This window comes from Rhincodon typus, chromosome 16 (assembly GCF_021869965.1).
Source record: "Rhincodon typus isolate 14 chromosome 16, sRhiTyp1.1, whole genome shotgun sequence".
NCBI lineage: Eukaryota > Metazoa > Chordata > Chondrichthyes > Orectolobiformes > Rhincodontidae > Rhincodon > Rhincodon typus.
In genome coordinates this window covers 17,179,984-17,196,285 of record NC_063347.1, presented here as the reverse complement: position 1 = coordinate 17,196,285, position 16,302 = coordinate 17,179,984, and the positions used below count along the sequence as shown (strand labels likewise).

General features: G+C 38.0%; 1 protein-coding gene across 1 annotated transcript in view; it reads right to left on the bottom strand.

Moving 5' to 3' along the window:
• The window catches only part of LOC109934844 (inter-alpha-trypsin inhibitor heavy chain H3-like), a 96,055-nt gene that overhangs the window by 75,347 nt on the left and 4,406 nt on the right, over positions 1 to 16,302 (bottom strand). Inside the window, exons 5-12 of the mRNA XM_048606762.1 lie at positions 10,240 to 10,344; positions 8,672 to 8,834; positions 8,453 to 8,563; positions 8,235 to 8,363; positions 8,036 to 8,152; positions 6,033 to 6,201; positions 4,374 to 4,499; positions 2,678 to 2,859 (exon numbers count right to left, since the gene is read on the bottom strand). Of these exons, the coding sequence (XP_048462719.1) occupies positions 2,678 to 2,859; positions 4,374 to 4,499; positions 6,033 to 6,201; positions 8,036 to 8,152; positions 8,235 to 8,363; positions 8,453 to 8,563; positions 8,672 to 8,834; positions 10,240 to 10,344 (1,102 nt within the window). The remainder of the gene's footprint in view (positions 1 to 2,677; positions 2,860 to 4,373; positions 4,500 to 6,032; positions 6,202 to 8,035; positions 8,153 to 8,234; positions 8,364 to 8,452; positions 8,564 to 8,671; positions 8,835 to 10,239; positions 10,345 to 16,302) is intronic.

The following is a 16,302-nucleotide window of genomic DNA, read 5'->3' as shown; positions in this document are numbered from 1 at the left end:
ACCCCTTTCCCCTCCCCCATTTCTGAAGAAGGGTCTCGGCCCGAAACATCAGCCTTCCCGCTCCTATGATGCTGCTTGGCCTGCTGTGTTCATCCAGCTCTACACCTTGTTATCTTGAATTCTTATTGGAATTACTTTTGAATCTTTGAGAGATTTATTAGTCCGAAGATGAATTGACTTTGGGAAAGAGATATTCTTGAATGCTTGTGTTGGCCTTTGGTTTTACAAATGCTGAAAGGAATTTAACTCGTTACAGACAATAGACAACTGCCATGAAGCAGCCAGTCATGTTACAATTTTTCAAGGAACAGTCAGGCATGAAACCACCAATGAAGGAAATGTCACATAATGGACAGTCAGGGGACAACCAGTATAAAATTTCATAGACTAGGAAATAGTAAGGACTGCAGATGCTGGAAGTCAGAGTCAATAAAATGTGGAGCTGGAGGAGCACAGCATCAAAGGAGCAGAAAAGTGAACATTTCGGATCTGGATCCTTCACCAGCACTCATAGGGCTTTCATAGAGCTTCTTAGGCTCATTGTGGAGCCGAGCAATACAGAATCCATTGAGAATAGCTATGTTGGCACAAGGCAATAGTTTCATATTGTCAACAGGATGGAAATGTGTAACTATACAGGGTTGGCAGAAATGTTTCACACTCCTATCATCATTGAAGAAAGTTCAGACAGCTAGAGTCTGCAAAATTTGCAAGGACACAAAATTATGAGAAAGCTCATGAGCAGTATTCCCCAATTGAACTCATTAGTGAGTCTTTAACTGTAGTTGTTCAGATGGCAACATTGCCTGGGGAACAAATCGTTATGGCAGTCTTGAATCTGATGTTGGATGCTGAGAAGGTGCAAGTTGATGCTGAACATTTAATTTCTTCATCTTTCGAGGAAGAATTATCAATATCAGTGGTAGAGATCATGCCACATCAGAAACAATCCTCCAGTAGTACCATTGGGAAAGTGAACATGTTGGTTTCACAAGAAAAGGAACCATGAGGGTGATTGCAAGGATCCAAACTGAGCAACAAGTTGAAGTACACAGTCTAAATACTTTAGCACAAATTTGTCAGCAGTTTATGAGTAAAACAATGCTCGTACAGATTGAAGATAGTTTGCATATAATTCCATGGAAGACCCTACTGAGATGGAATGATAAACCTCCATGGATTCAGTACATGGTAAAGAAGAAATTGGCCAGCTCAGAGATCCAGGACATGTCAGAAAGAGAAAGGCAACTATTTTAAAAGCTTAGGATACAGCAAAAAGGAAGTGCCTGTTACTGAAGGGCTGCCAACGTCAATGAAGGAAATTCATGAGATTAAATGTCTTCCAGATGATGCAATGGAGCAATGTCTGGTTCAGCAGGAAAATTGTCCTCTGTGAAGGAAAGTCATGAGCATAAAGATCCACCAGATGAGGTAATTGAGCAATTACTTTTTTAGCAGGAAAGACAAAGGACATCCAAAAGATAAACAGTCCTCTAGTTTAAAGGATTGTACAGAACTCACGCTATCAATAACAGAATCAAGTTCAACATTCTTCAAACCAAAGACCTACCAATATTCCACGTTCAAAGTGAACACATTCTGGTGGAATGGCAAAACCACCAGATTGCCTAAATTTGCGAAGTGAGATATCTTGGTAAATATAATTATGCATATGGATGTATAAAAATTAATACTATGCTATAATCTCTGAAAAGATATCAATGCTAAGGTACGCATTAAGCATTGCTCAATATTCCAATGTTACTTGGTCTTGGGTGGAGAACAGGTCTGACTCTCGAAGGAGATGGACCTTCTTTATAAGTCTCTCTCATGGTCTCAGTAATTGTTGTCTATCACACCAATGTAACTTGTACCTGACTTCTGCCATGCAATAAACTGCATATGTTTAAAAGAGCCAGTTCTTGTTCAACTACCATGTGAATTTTCTCTACCACGCTAGACCAGTCAAGCCCTTTATTTCCCAATCTAAGAGGAGGATGGTGGCAGAAAATCTGTCTGGTGTCTTTTGACCAAGGTGACCACAGTGAGGATCCATCACACAATAGACATGAATCAGCAATTGTGACAGACACACTTACTTCAGTCAATATTTTTGAGATTCTTCTTTCAGCTGTCAAACCTATAATGCTGCATTTTTGTGGCAACCATTTTCATGAGTCATTGGTTCACCACTTTGGCTGTGCTATGAAATTGTTGTGAACTTCTTTGCAAATTCAGCATTTAACTGCTGCTTCATTTTAACACTAAATAAATTTCATCATGGGGTAGTTCTCCATTCAGGTAGAAATTCCTTATTGGTCATTAGGTTTATATGCAATACCTCGAGTGAAACTGAGACTGGATTAAAAATGTAGCATTTATGATTATTTAACTGCAAGTCAGCAGCATACTTGCAAGGTATAACTTGTCTGCTATCATGCCATTTAATATCACCAAGTACATAAAAAGCAGAGGTCAGTACAATGCATGCACTTACTCACAGAGATGCTCCAACACCATTGATTTAAATTTACTTGAAATGTAGATGTAATCCAGTTCACTATGTGCAAACGGGATTTTGGCTACACTGTCAGTGAAATAATGGCAGCAACTCTTGAGAAAACTCTGGGCCATAGTACATGAGCCAATATCTATAAATATCTAATAATCATTTTACCTGGAGCTGTAAGGGAGCATCTGAATCCTCATAAATTCTCCGTGCTATACCGTTATTTTCAAGTGCCATTTTCTCTAGAAAACTGTATTTAACATCATAACCAAACCCAAGGCAGTACACATTGTATTTGCCATTGACAGCTTTTTTAATGTTCTGCTGGATCTTCATTGGGTTTGATTCTCCTGTAATAAAAGTAAACATATCATTTACTTTGGAATCAATCATTTAACGAACACAATTAATTTTTACAGACTTGTCAAGGAGTTCTATTAGGAATGGTGATTTGAAGCTGTGTTAATAGTTTAAGTCCCATTAATAGAATAACTGCCAACAGCGACTTGGTATTCAGTTCCCAGACTTGCTGAGATTACCAAGAAGGATTCATCTTCTCAACCTGGATGTATCTATGAATAGGAAAGATTTGGAGGGATATGGGACAGGATAAGGCAAGTGGGACTAGTTAAGTTTGGGATTATGTTTAGCATGGACTGGTTGGTTAGGAGGGTCTGTTTCTGTCCTGTATGATTTTATGACCCTGTGACTCTATGACTCTCCCCTCACCTGCGGCGTGGTGAACCTCAGGTTAAATCCCATCTCTCTCTAATGTGAGAGCAGCCCTAAAGTTTGGTAAGAGTATAGCAACTTTAACTTTACCTCATATTGAATGCAACAAATACTTTAGCAATAACTTTGCTTCTCATAAACAGTTAAACTCTTTTATAATACACAAATGTGTACAGGAGAAATACCATCAAGCCACTCTCGTCAATTATTATTCTAAATGTTATATCTCTCATGGTATAAAGCAGCTTGTGATTCAAATCATATCACCCTGTATTCATTTGATCTGCCTTTGGAGAAATGGAAGAAGCACATTGTGTCTCAATAGCAGCTCTCTCACTTCTGAGTCAGAAGGTTGTGTGGTTCATGTTTTCACTCAGCATGTCATTTAGACTCTTGGTAAAGTATTGAGAGAATACTGCACTACTGGAGGTGCCATTTTCATGAAGAAATCAAACACTCTCAAGTAGATATAAAAGATTCCATGGTGTTTGAAGAAAAATAGTTTTTACCAATGGCCTGATATTAAAAAAACAGATTAAATGGCCATAATCTATGGTCACACGGCTTATGGAATCTGCCTTTGATGAAATTGATGATTGCATTTTCTCCATTACCAAAGTAACTAAACTTTAAAAAAATTGCAGTGCTATCAAAGCACTATATATCAGCTGCAGAGCAAGCATCAAAACACAAGACATGATGGCTCAGTGTTAGTATTGCTGCCTCATGGTGCGAGGGACCTGAGTTTGATTCCATCCTTGGGCAACTGTCTTTGTGAAGTTTGCATATTATCTCTGAGTCTGCATGGATTCCCTCCAGGTGCTCTGCTCTCCATCACAGTCCAAAGATGTGCAAATTAGGTGGATTGGTCATGCTAAATTGTCCATAGTGTCCAGGGATGTGCAGGCTAGGTGGTTTAGACATAACGGGGGTATAGGGTAGGGGTGGGTCTGGATAGGATGCTGTTTGGAGGGTCAATGTGAACTCGATGGACTGAAAGGCCTGCTTCCATACTGTAAGCATTCTATGTTTGTCAGTCTCAGGTCTTCCTTGCCCCTCTTCAGTTTCCGGCTTTAGATCTATTGGCCAGACTCCCACAAGACAGAAATAGAAGGCAATTATTTTCACTAACCTTCATTTGGATCACCATCAGTTAACAAAATAATCATAGGGACACTTCTTTCAGGCAGAAACTTGTCTTGATAGGCCTTATCTAGACGTTTTACTGCTTCCAGCATAGGATCATTTATGTTTGTTCCTGCAACAAAAAGCAATATTACCTTAACTTTTAAAATTATACAGTCTGGATAGAAAGTTACCTGATTGTGTGGTGCCACTAAAACAGTTTGGCTGTTAAGTATTAGATGCTAAACCATCTGTTGACTGCCAATGTTTAATAATTAAAGACTGCTTTTTAGTGGATCATAAATGTATCCACATTCAAAGCTATAGATGACACTCAATCTGGGTCCAGACCCGAAACGTCAGCTTTCTTGCTCCTCTGATGCTGCCTGGCCTGCTGTGTTCATCCAGCTCCAAACCTTGTTATCTCAGACTCCAGCATCGGCAGTTCCTACTATCACTCAATCTGGTTGTATCGCGCTGCTATTGTTCATCAGCACAGAATGATTTGGCTAAAAAACCATTCTGCTAGAGGCAGCCCAAGTTCTAGAACAAGCAATCAAATTCTTTGGTGCTGCACTGGAGGTTTTGATGGATTGGAAAAGGCAGATCCTGGGGTAGAAAACATTCCAAGATACACCACTTGGAGCTACTGCAAACTTCCACTGCAGAATGAATAAGTGAAAGCTATGCACAATACTGGATACTTGGTTCCCTTATTATGTCTTTAATATAAATGCAGCATTAACATGTTTTGAAGTAATGGTGTTTCTTTTTAAAAAGCATGGACAAGACATTCCAATATATTGTCAGAGATAGTAGGAACTGTCGATGCTGGAAAATCTTAGATAACAAGGTTTAGAGCTGGATGAACACAGCAGACCCGAAACGTCAGCTTTTCTGCTCCTTTGATGCTGCTTGGCCTGCTGTGTTCATCCAGCTCTACACCTTGTTATCCCAATATATTGTCAGCCTGGCTTAATAATAGTAACCTTAGCTCAGTTAGAATGTTCAAGTCCTACACAAGAACTTGAATGCATAGGTTTGGGTGATATTTCAGTGCAGTATTTTTTCATTGGCAGAAGTGTCACCTTTCACATGGAAACTAAACTGAAGCACAATCTCCCTGTTTTGCTGCATGTAACAGATTCCATGACCTCTTTTGAAGAGGAATAGTGCTCAACATTTGTCCTTCAAGCAATAAAACCAGAAACTGGTGACTGACTGTTAATCTCATTGCTGATTGTAGGATCTTGCTGTGTGCAACTTGCATTCCGCGTTTACTGGCATAACACTAATGACTACAAACTCTACAAAAATAATTGGCTGAAAAGTGCCTTGTACATCCTTAGGATGTAAAATGTAGGATTAAAATTTATTTTTGTTTCAATCCATTGTGATACATTGACATTTTAAAATAGAATTAATTAAGAGTCAAATTCTCTCTCACTAACACCTGAAGAAGGAGTAAGGCTCCGAAATCTTGTGTTTTCAAGTAAACATGTTGAACTACAATCTGGTGTCATGTGATTTCTGACCTTGAAGAGAAAAGTTAGGGATTCACTTTGAAAAATTAGTACTCCCTGTTTTTATGTCCTCTGTTAATGAGTTTTGAAGAGTTTAGTACAACAAAGCCTCAGCTCGTATTGGGGTAAACAATATTCTTTACCTCCTCTGGCTGAAATATTGTTCACAAATCTTTTAGCTTCAGTCACGTGGTTTGGAGTTGCTTGAAAAATCGAATTCTTCCATGTTGTAAATGAATGATCAAAGATAATAATTGCAAAATGATCCTTTGAGTCCATATCATCTAAAATTTTTACAAGAGCTTCATTTGTCTGGAGGGGACAAAACATAAATTTAAAAACTTAACTTTAGGGCATCAACTTCATCAGTAACATCAACTGTTGTACGTAACAGACTTTGATGCCATTTTTCATGCCATGTTGCTATCCCATGAAGATGGCAGCCACAAATCACAGCTGAACTGACAAAGAATTCTGATGAAATAATTTGAAGTGAAATAAATTTATAAATCAAATATTGCAACATTAACAATATTAAGAATGTAGACTGACAACATATTCTAGTGTGGAATAAATCTAATAGTCTGCTTGCATTTTTATTGTGGCCTTTGCTCAGTTAAAGTGAATATTCTTTGTTTATCCAAAATGAGGATGCAACTATGCACTTTGATTCAGTGAAACCTCAAATACCGGACCAAAATAATCAGCGTTTCTGGCATTAATTGATCACTTGATGATATGCTTCACAAGATAATATTTCCTCACTGCTGAAGAGGTACCATGAACCACCATGAGGCAATCTTACAAACTCAACCCATGTCCATCAGCTACTGTGTTGAGGCACTGGATGAAGGTGCAGCACGACAAAAGGAGGAAAAAATCAGAGGGATACCTTTCTCTGGACCATGACCATGTGTTTCCTATTGATCAAGTTAACATCATTTGTTGCCATCTGGCTCAGTGTTAACACATTTGCCTCTCCATCAGGGGAGAGTGAAGCACAAAATTCTACTTTGATACTTCGGTGCTGTACTGAGAGAGTACCATCTTCCAGATGGAATGTTAAAGCAAAGTCCCATCTGTCTCTCTCAGGCAGATGCAAAACATCCCATGGCACTCCTTCAAAGAAAAGAAGGAGATTACCTGGTTATTGCCATCTTACTGTTTGGGTATTAATGCTGTTGGAAATTGAGGCCCCCTTTAAAACTGAATTCCTTTCGTGTTCCATATTTAGTATTTCCTTTGCAGCATGATACCTCATTTAACAGTACTAACAAGCCTTCTACAGACATAAAACAAATCTCTAACTTATGAAAACAAAGGTCATAAAAATCACCAAGGTCATGATGTTCCATTGAACTGACATCAAATATTTATTAGGTCTATGCTTTCTTATTGTCAATTTGGTGTTTGGGGGAATAAGATGTTTTTGTCTGAGAAGGAATGACAACTGAACTTTAAATTGAGGTGGGCAAAGGGGCAATAGTCATGCTGAGGTCATGTATAACTGCCCAGTGGTCATTGGTCAAGAGAGTTCAGATTGTGATTGATACAGCATAGATTGCCAGCCCCCAAAATAGGGTTTATTGACATCCAGGGGTTTCCTTAAATTGGTCAGAAGGAAGAACAAGGACTGTTACCACCGACCATAGACTACAAAACATCAGGGACAAACACTCCACCATTCCAAAACCTTTGGGCTCTGCAGCTTCTCTTCTTTCTTCTACAGAATGGCTTCAGGATTAGACAAGCATTCTCATCTGTCGTGGGTCAATAATTTCCTGCTTTTTGTTTAATTAAGTAATGCATCATACCTGAACTTGTTGCATCTTATCACACTCAATAAACTATCTGAAAATTCTTTACAAATGGTTAACTGTCTATATTAGTAACTGTGATCAAGGACCTCCAAAATCAATGTTTAAACAACAACAATACTTCAAAACTTCAATGGTTGCAAAGTACTTTTTAACAAACCTGAGATTGTGAACATTGTTATCAAAATGAAAGCTGTTTTTCTTCTTTTTCATGTTGGTGACTGTGTGGAATGGTTGTTGACTCTTTGACACACAAACATCAGGGCAGGAAAGAGACCGAGAAACAAAGAGATTTTCATTTTCCCTCCTGCACCAAAAACTTTTCTTACCTGACGCATTTTTGTTCCCCTCATAGATCCACTGTGGTCTATCACGAAAATAACGTTTTTAGGGATCCTCGATAAATTAGCAGGTGCAAAATGATGTACAAAATATCCATTTACTATCTAAAAAGTACAAAATATAAAATAAAATAAACAGAATAAAGAATCCTATGAAACTTCCGCTTTAAATATAATGTTCAATTACCTGAACACTACCAGCAGACAGGTCCCTATCGACATCATACACTACGATGAAGTCTCCATCCAGAATAGTCTCATGACAATCAGGACATCTGCGCTGTTGCTCAAGAGTCGGTTTGAAAGAAATATGGCCCTGAATGAAGCAGTGACTCAATGTTAATTTTTACAGTTATTATTTTGTTAAAGCTTATTTTAAACAAAAAAAAATCCAAAACCACTTACTCTTGTTGCAGTAAGTGTCTTTTTCACAATTGAAGTCAGATTCTTTTTTAGGAACTTTGCATCAACATTCAGAAAGGAAATGCCTTGTGGTTCGAAGATATGTACATCAATCTGGAAACAGCACATCAAAATGAAAGAATGTTTAGTTTTCAAATTGGAAAATCAGGATAGCTGCATCTAAAATATGTTAGTAATTAGAAAGCAGTAGTTGAAATGTACCTGGAACTGTTTGACAAGCTGCTGGGGTTTTACTCTGATGTTCATCTCATATTTCCCCAGGTTACGTTTTAATAATTCTTCATATGTTAGTTCAAATGTGACTTTTTTGGTTGGTCCAATATTTACTGACACTTTAAACTTCTCCATTTTTCTGCCAGATGCTCTTCATATATCAGAAAACAAAAAGCTGCAGTTAAAGTCTTGTACATGTAAGATGGTGGAATATTGTAAGGAGCAAGTTCTCATTAACTTGCTGTCCCAATGTGAGGTCTAAATGAGAATGACAAGCATTGCATAAAGAATGGTTGTTTGTTAAATAATGCCTTCAACAACTTCAGGATGTTTTAAAGTGTGTCTCAGTGACTAAATTACTTTTGATTGTGGTCACTGTTTTACTAAATGGAATATGACAGCCAATTTGCATACAAACAGGCTCAACTAATAGCAATGAAATAATCAGATAATCAATACAAAATGTTAATTGATAGAATTAACTCAGATGTAAAGAAGAAAATCATTTCAAGCATTACTTTAATCTCAATTTATGGTAATGATATATGAATTCTCAAGTAGATCAGAACTACATGGTTACTCCTTTGATCTGTACATTATCTGAGCTCAATTATGCTAATTGGATCCATCATAAGAATTACATCATGAGGTACCAGTTAGTCACTTGAAGTATCTCAATGGAGGATTTGAACTTGAACTACAGCATTAATTAATTATTTGTTTTGTGCATTTCTGTGCTACCAACAAAATGGACAAATTATTTTTTTCAGGGATAGCACGAACTGCAGATGCTGGAGTCAGAGATAACACAGTGTGGAGATGGAGGAACACAGCAGGCCAGGCAGCATCAGAGGAGCAGAAAAGTTGATGTTTCAGGTCGGGACCCTACTTCAGAAATTATTTTTCTCATCTCATGAAGTTTTTCTATGATCCCCTTGTTTCTTGCATGCCAGAAAGTTATGCATTAGAGAGCAGGATGTGCTGTCACTAACTCACTGACTGTGTGACTGAATGAGTGCTTACTATATATGTTTTCCCCTTTATCAGAAATGGGCTAATATAGAATGCAGTATGGTTCACAGCTCACTTTGCCAATTAGGTTTGCTCAAATTACATGTTTAGATTGGATAGGAACTATTCAGTGTACATAATATAAGTTAGTTCTTCTGTGATGTTCCATTACTAGCAAGGAATTCCCAGATGCAGGGAGTGAGCAGGAACTGAAGCTGTCACAGAGTAACCCCATCTCCCCTAGTTTTCCTTTTGGGTGCTCAGATCAGTAGAATCACTGTATCACACTGGCAAATTTTGAAAAAGATGAGCTAGCATAAGATAGCTTTAGCCAGGTGGGTTGAAAACTGGCTTAACAAGAGGTGATGACAAATGGACAATGGCTTATCTTTTGTGTATGGGTTCAGGAGCATTGATTACTGGAGTTTCATGCATTTAGGCTCATTTCTTTGCTGTTATTATTGCCTTTCACTTATCAGATAGTAAAGGAAATAAACTATTGAAGAATTGAAATTTTCATTGAAGTGATATAAAATTACTCTCACTTTACAAGTCCTGCAGTCTGTCCCCGTGAAACTGCTTGTTGGTACTGTCGCTGAGCAACTTCTTTCTCTTTTACAGCTCCCACATAAGTCACTCCATCTAGAGTCCTACAGAGAGAGAAAGCACACAGATGGTATAACAGGATCCTGACTCATTAATTTTATTTTGTATATCCTTCACTAGTCTTCCAAATGTTCTTTCTTGGTTAAAAAAAGGTCTTCTTGTAAAAGACATAAGATTTGTCATTATTACATCACGCTTGAGATATCTTTAATTGTCAGGACATATATTGATTAATATATATGCGTGTTTTGACTGGAAAGCCAGGGACAGAGGACAGAGGGAGCTATTTTGCATAATTATTAATTAATATATTCAATTCATCTTAACATAAACATCTTGAAACGCTTTTCTATCTTTTCTATCTTTTCTACAAAAAGCAAAATGAACAGATTTAAACCAAATCTCTTAAAATGAAGATACACACATTTTTAATATGCATCTAAGTCTGTACCATATTTAAATACAGAATTGTACACATTGCAGGCTGACTTTCAAAATACGTGGTGGACATTGGATGGATGTGGATGCAGAAAAATGAGTAAATGATTGTCTTAGAAACAGCGATAAGGATGACTCTTTCTCTGTAAGAAAGAGACAAGGAAAAGAATGTCAAACACTGGAATGGAGAATTCTGAAGGCAGGGACCGAAATAAGGTTGGGATATAGAAGGTATAAAGCAGACGTAACTCAGAACCATAGAGAGACAATCTCAGGAACATGGAATTTACAGCAGAAATAGTCCACATAGGTTGCAAATCTACAGAAAAAATGGAAACATAGGAAGAAGAATATATTCCAGATTAAACTGAAAAGAATCAGATGTTCTTTTCCAGATTCCAACAAATTATCAGGTGCTGGTTCTGAATTCTGAAATAAATGGAATTAATTAGAAATGCAAAAAGAATTAGAATGTAGCAAAAGGCGTTTGATGGTTTATGAGCCACCCATTTGTAGTTCATCTCAAGCTGTTTATTATCTGCAATTTATACCCATTTGTTGAAATTTCTTGTAAATAGTCCAGTAGTTTTTTGACTCTGAATGGAATGCTCCAAGCACATTGACTTCAGAGAATTGGAGTATTTTATATATTTCCAGGAATTCCAAGTGGAAGTTTGGCTTCTGTTCAGTGTAATAAAGAGTTCAACTCCAACCAACATGGACTGTGCCCAGTTGATTAATAACACATGGGTTGTGCATTTGAAAATCAACTCCGTAGCTTTGAACAAAGCTTGAATTTCATCAGTATTTAGCAATTTACTTTCTCCTATATGTCGTGGAAGATTAATTTGGAAATCTAAAATTTGATTGTTCTACCCAATTTGGCAATAACATGCTTTAACTATATTAGACATAGAATATAAACAGTCATCAACCAGTTTTCATTAATAAACACAATTCTTTTTAAAGTAAAAGTATTTTACCAAGTCACAGAATTGCTTAACATACATAAGTCATAATATGTAAGTATTAATGTTTACACCTCTAAACAACCCAAAACACACACATACAAACACACATCCAGTTACATCAGGAACAGAAGAACAAAATGATCTCTCTGTGCAGAGATTCACTTTGGTCAATAACTTCAGTTCTTGTAGAAAAGAAAGATAGGTGCAGTATGTTCAGATGGCTGTCAGTCTAGCATTCTGGCATGTGAAAACTCGTGTCACTAACATAGGCAGATATCTGTGTCAGACATAACATGCTCAGGAAACACAGTATCAATAAGTCTTCCAGTTACTCTTTAAGAGGACAATCAGATTTAACACTAGATTCACCACAAAGATGCCTTAGAAATAGATGTCTCAAGCCAAACAGTTCCTTCCTTCTTAGATAACAAGGTGTAGAGCTGGATGAACACAGCAGGCCAAGCAGCATCAGAGGAGCAGGAAAGCTGACGTTTTGGGTCTAGACCCTTCTTCAGGAATGTTCCTTCCTTCTTGCTGGTTTCCAAAACTGAAATTCAAAACCATCTCCAAGTATGCAAAGCACTATTCAAACAGAACAGCCATAAAAAAGTCAGGTATTTAGCCTGAAGTGAGTTTAGTTAAACAGGACCAGAAACTGTCTGGAATCAGATGGTTCCCAAGAAACGTCTTATCAAAAGAAGTTCCAGTGTGACTCTTCATTGATCCATTAAAAAAAAGTCTAGGTAGTTCTGCAATCCTTCAAACTGAAGACCACAAAAAGTATGGAAAATGAAACCATCACAACAAACAATGAGGAGACCCAGGGTATAGGTCTTCACTGTACAAGATCCTCGGCTCTTTTGGCTTCCCGCACCTAAACCTTTGTGACACCAACAGATGGGTGGCCCTTGATGTAGACTCCAATATGAACCTTTCAGAATCATTACCTTATGTAACATCTCACTCCAGCTTTTTTCTTGTAGTTAACATTTATACATTCATGCATATGGTTATATTTGCCACTACCCAATTTTGCCCCAGTACTTCCCAAATTCAGGAAGTCTGGCCGTTTTGCAATTCTTCTAGAAGACGTCCTTTTTGGACTAGGAAGATTGGTAGCTTTTTGACTTGAGGATTGTTGGTTTTGATTCTGTTCTTGATTCTGCATGGTCTGTAAAGCTTCTGTACACGGAGGACCTTTTACACCTTGAATGTCCTTCACTGAGTTCGACATTTATGTTAAACCAGGCGGTTGGTCCGTTGTCTTATATGGAAGATTATTAATTTATTGGATTTTGTTTGCAGTGGAACTTGCCTCATAACATTATCTGGTGGGGGGGGGGATCATTTAAACTCATCAATTCCATTCATGGAAGGTGGCTGCTCTGTTGAAACAAATATTTTCTCTTTTGCGATATTCTGAATCTCTGTGCCACATAGTTTTATCTTGACTGTGTCCTGAATCTGTGGACATTGGTCATCACACCTCAATGCTGGGTCTCATGGAGTTGTGTGCATTGTATCTTCAATCTGTGAAAGCAACTCTTGATTCTCAATTTGTTGACAATTCTCTGTACATTACCTCAACTTGCAGATTAGGTTGAAACTCTTTAGTTGCCCCCTGTAATTATGAATGCCACATGTTCACTTACTCAATCATACTCCTTAAGGATTCCTACTGATTTTGATCTATCACTAATACTGGCAATTCTTTCTTGGAAAACAAAGAATGGAAATATTTTCTTGAACTTGTGTCATTTCATCATTTGTTGCAAATTTAAAACTGCTCATACAATTTGTTCCCTAGACTGTGCTAGTGGCTTATCAATTTCTGTGAAAGATTGATCAAGGAGCTCACACAGGTCACACTGCTCATTCTTTTCTTTTTCTGCATTTTCTTGCAAACTCTGTTGGCTTCTGTCACATGAGCTTTCTTCAGTATTGATGGCAATGAAAAACATTCCTGCCATCCCTATCAGTTTCAGATCTCACAATGCTCTTCAAACTCTCGTCAGATCTGTGGCCACTGTCACAATCACTGACCCCTGGTTGTAGACATGAAAATCCGTAAATAACCTCAATATATTCTGTCCAGGACAACTTTCCAAAGGGCACTTGGAATAACTAATGTTACACTAATAAGTCATGTATAATCATGAAATGCTGCTGGTGCTCAAAGTATGTGTTCTGTGCCAACTCATTGTACTTGTGATCAGACTTTTTTCCAACATAATACTGGCAAATGGTAGTACATTCTAAGTCAGCCTTTTGTTTTTGCATGCTAATTCTGTAGTTTCTCAATACTGCTTTTAGCCATTTTCCAAGTAAATTCTTACTTCTTCAATATAGCATTTCTGGGCTGTTCTCCTTGTCTTAAAAAGACTTCTAAACCCTGTAATATAGCAATAGTGTGTCTCTGTACTGCTATTGAGAAGTTATCCAGGCTTTTGCAGTTAAAATAGACTTTCCCACTTTCTGTAGTCAAAATGCATGGTTCCCACCTTCTATGAGCAAAACTTGAGGTTCCCTCTTCTGCAGACAAGATTGATGTTTCCTGCTTTCATGGGCAAAATAGACAATTTCTCCTATATTTCACAACCCTATAAACAATGCCTGTGCTTTTCCATGAATTTCCCAAACATAACTTGGTGCCTCTGGCCTTAATAAATTTAATCCACCTGAACTCTGGTTTAAGTTATAGATCTTCCATTGTAATCACAGCCTTAAAAGTCTTCATACTATCATCTTCATCAGTCAGTTTAGGCAGTCAGATTGCCTATTTGTCGCCTTATTTCTGGCTCTGTGTTATTCACCAGCACAACAACCGCAGTTTCAAATCCTTCTAAGGTTGATTTCTCTTTTGTAGCCATGACTCATGATGCCTGCTTGTTTCAACTTAATGCTCATTGAGTGGTAAGCATTCGTTTTTAACATCTACCTCTCTCATCCAATCCAGCACCATTAATTTAAAGTTTCCTCCACTTTGCCCAACAGGGATTTTGAACTATACTCATGGGGGTCTATGCCTGTTTGCTTCCTTGCTGAACTTCTAATCAGTACTGCTCCTAACAGGTGTGACTAACTTTTAGCTCATACTCGCTCCTAGGCTTGTTTCACCACATCTGAAGTAAAAGGCTTTACTTAATACTGATTTGCCCTAATTTTGTGAGACTTAAAATGGTTCAGAAAAGATTTACGAGGATGTTGCAAGGATTAGAAGGTTTAAGCTATAGGGAGAGGCTGAATAGGCTGGGGCTATTTTCCCTGGAGCGTCGGAGGCTGAGGGGTGAGCTTACAGAATTTTATAAAATCATGAAGGACATGGATAGGTTTGAATTGCCAAAGTCTTTTCCCTAGAGTAGGGGTGTCCTATCTAGATGGCATAGGTTTAAGGTGAGAGGGAAAAGAGTTATAAAGGACCTAAGGGGCAACATTTTCATGCAGAGGGTGGTGCGTGTATGGAATGAGCTGTTGGAGGAAGTGGTGGCAGCTGGTACAATTACAACATTTAAAAAGGCATCTGGATGGGTACATGCATAGGAAGGGTTTAGAGGGATATAGGCCAAATGCTGGCAAATGGGACTACATTAATTTAGGATATCTGATCGGCATGGATGTGTTGAACTGAAGGTCTGTTTCCGTGCTGTACAGCTCTGTGACTCTATGATTCTAATCTTTCCATGAGTTTCCCTACAGGCTGCTTGACTGTTCCGCTGTTGCAGCTGCTGACTGTCTGTATGAGCAGTTCTTAAAGCTGTAAAGTCATTAAAGCAGTAAATGTCCAGTACTTCTCCTGATTGAATTCCCACCATTCAGTTGTTACCTGGTGCATGATCCAGCTAAGCTGAATTCCATCTGCATTGCTGAATACCATGTCTGTATGCCTTGTGATGCTACCTCCTACTACTTTGAACGCTGCCACAATCCTCTTTCCTTGACTAGGACTAAAGGCCTACTTGAACTATAGTGGTATGAGAAAACTAACAATGTATCTTATCAGGAAGTTGTTATTGCCTTCATAAAGAAGTAGTTTCTTCCATGATGGAAGTCAGGTGCAAGATACACTTGTAAGTTAGAATAATTGCCATGAGTATGAGGAGACCTGAGGACCTAGTCCTCACTTTAGAAGATTCTAACAGTTCACCATTTTCCCTAATGACATTCAGTTTGGGTGGAGGTTAAAGCAGTCTCTAACATTAACTCTTTCAGAAACATTACCTTCTACGTCAGTAATTGGTTCCAATTTGCATACATTAATGAAGCCTTTGCCTGCTTTAGGCGGGCACATTTGCTTGAAGAACCTTGCAGGTTAAGATCATAAGGGACAAAAATGGGGTAAGTTCAAAGGAGATAACTAACGTACTCTGTTTTAACTCCCCACCTGCCTTCTTTCTTTTGAAAGGTTGGATGAAAATGAACTCCTAAGTAGAGTAGGGTTGGTGATGGTGTAAATGGGACATGATCAATGAGAAGCAATGGAATGGTAGGCCTATTCTTATTCCTTGTTTTGTATTCTTCCATTACACAAAAATTTCTTTCATTTCAGCTGGCAAACAATCTTGAACATAGTGTACTAAAACTGCAGCAAAAGAA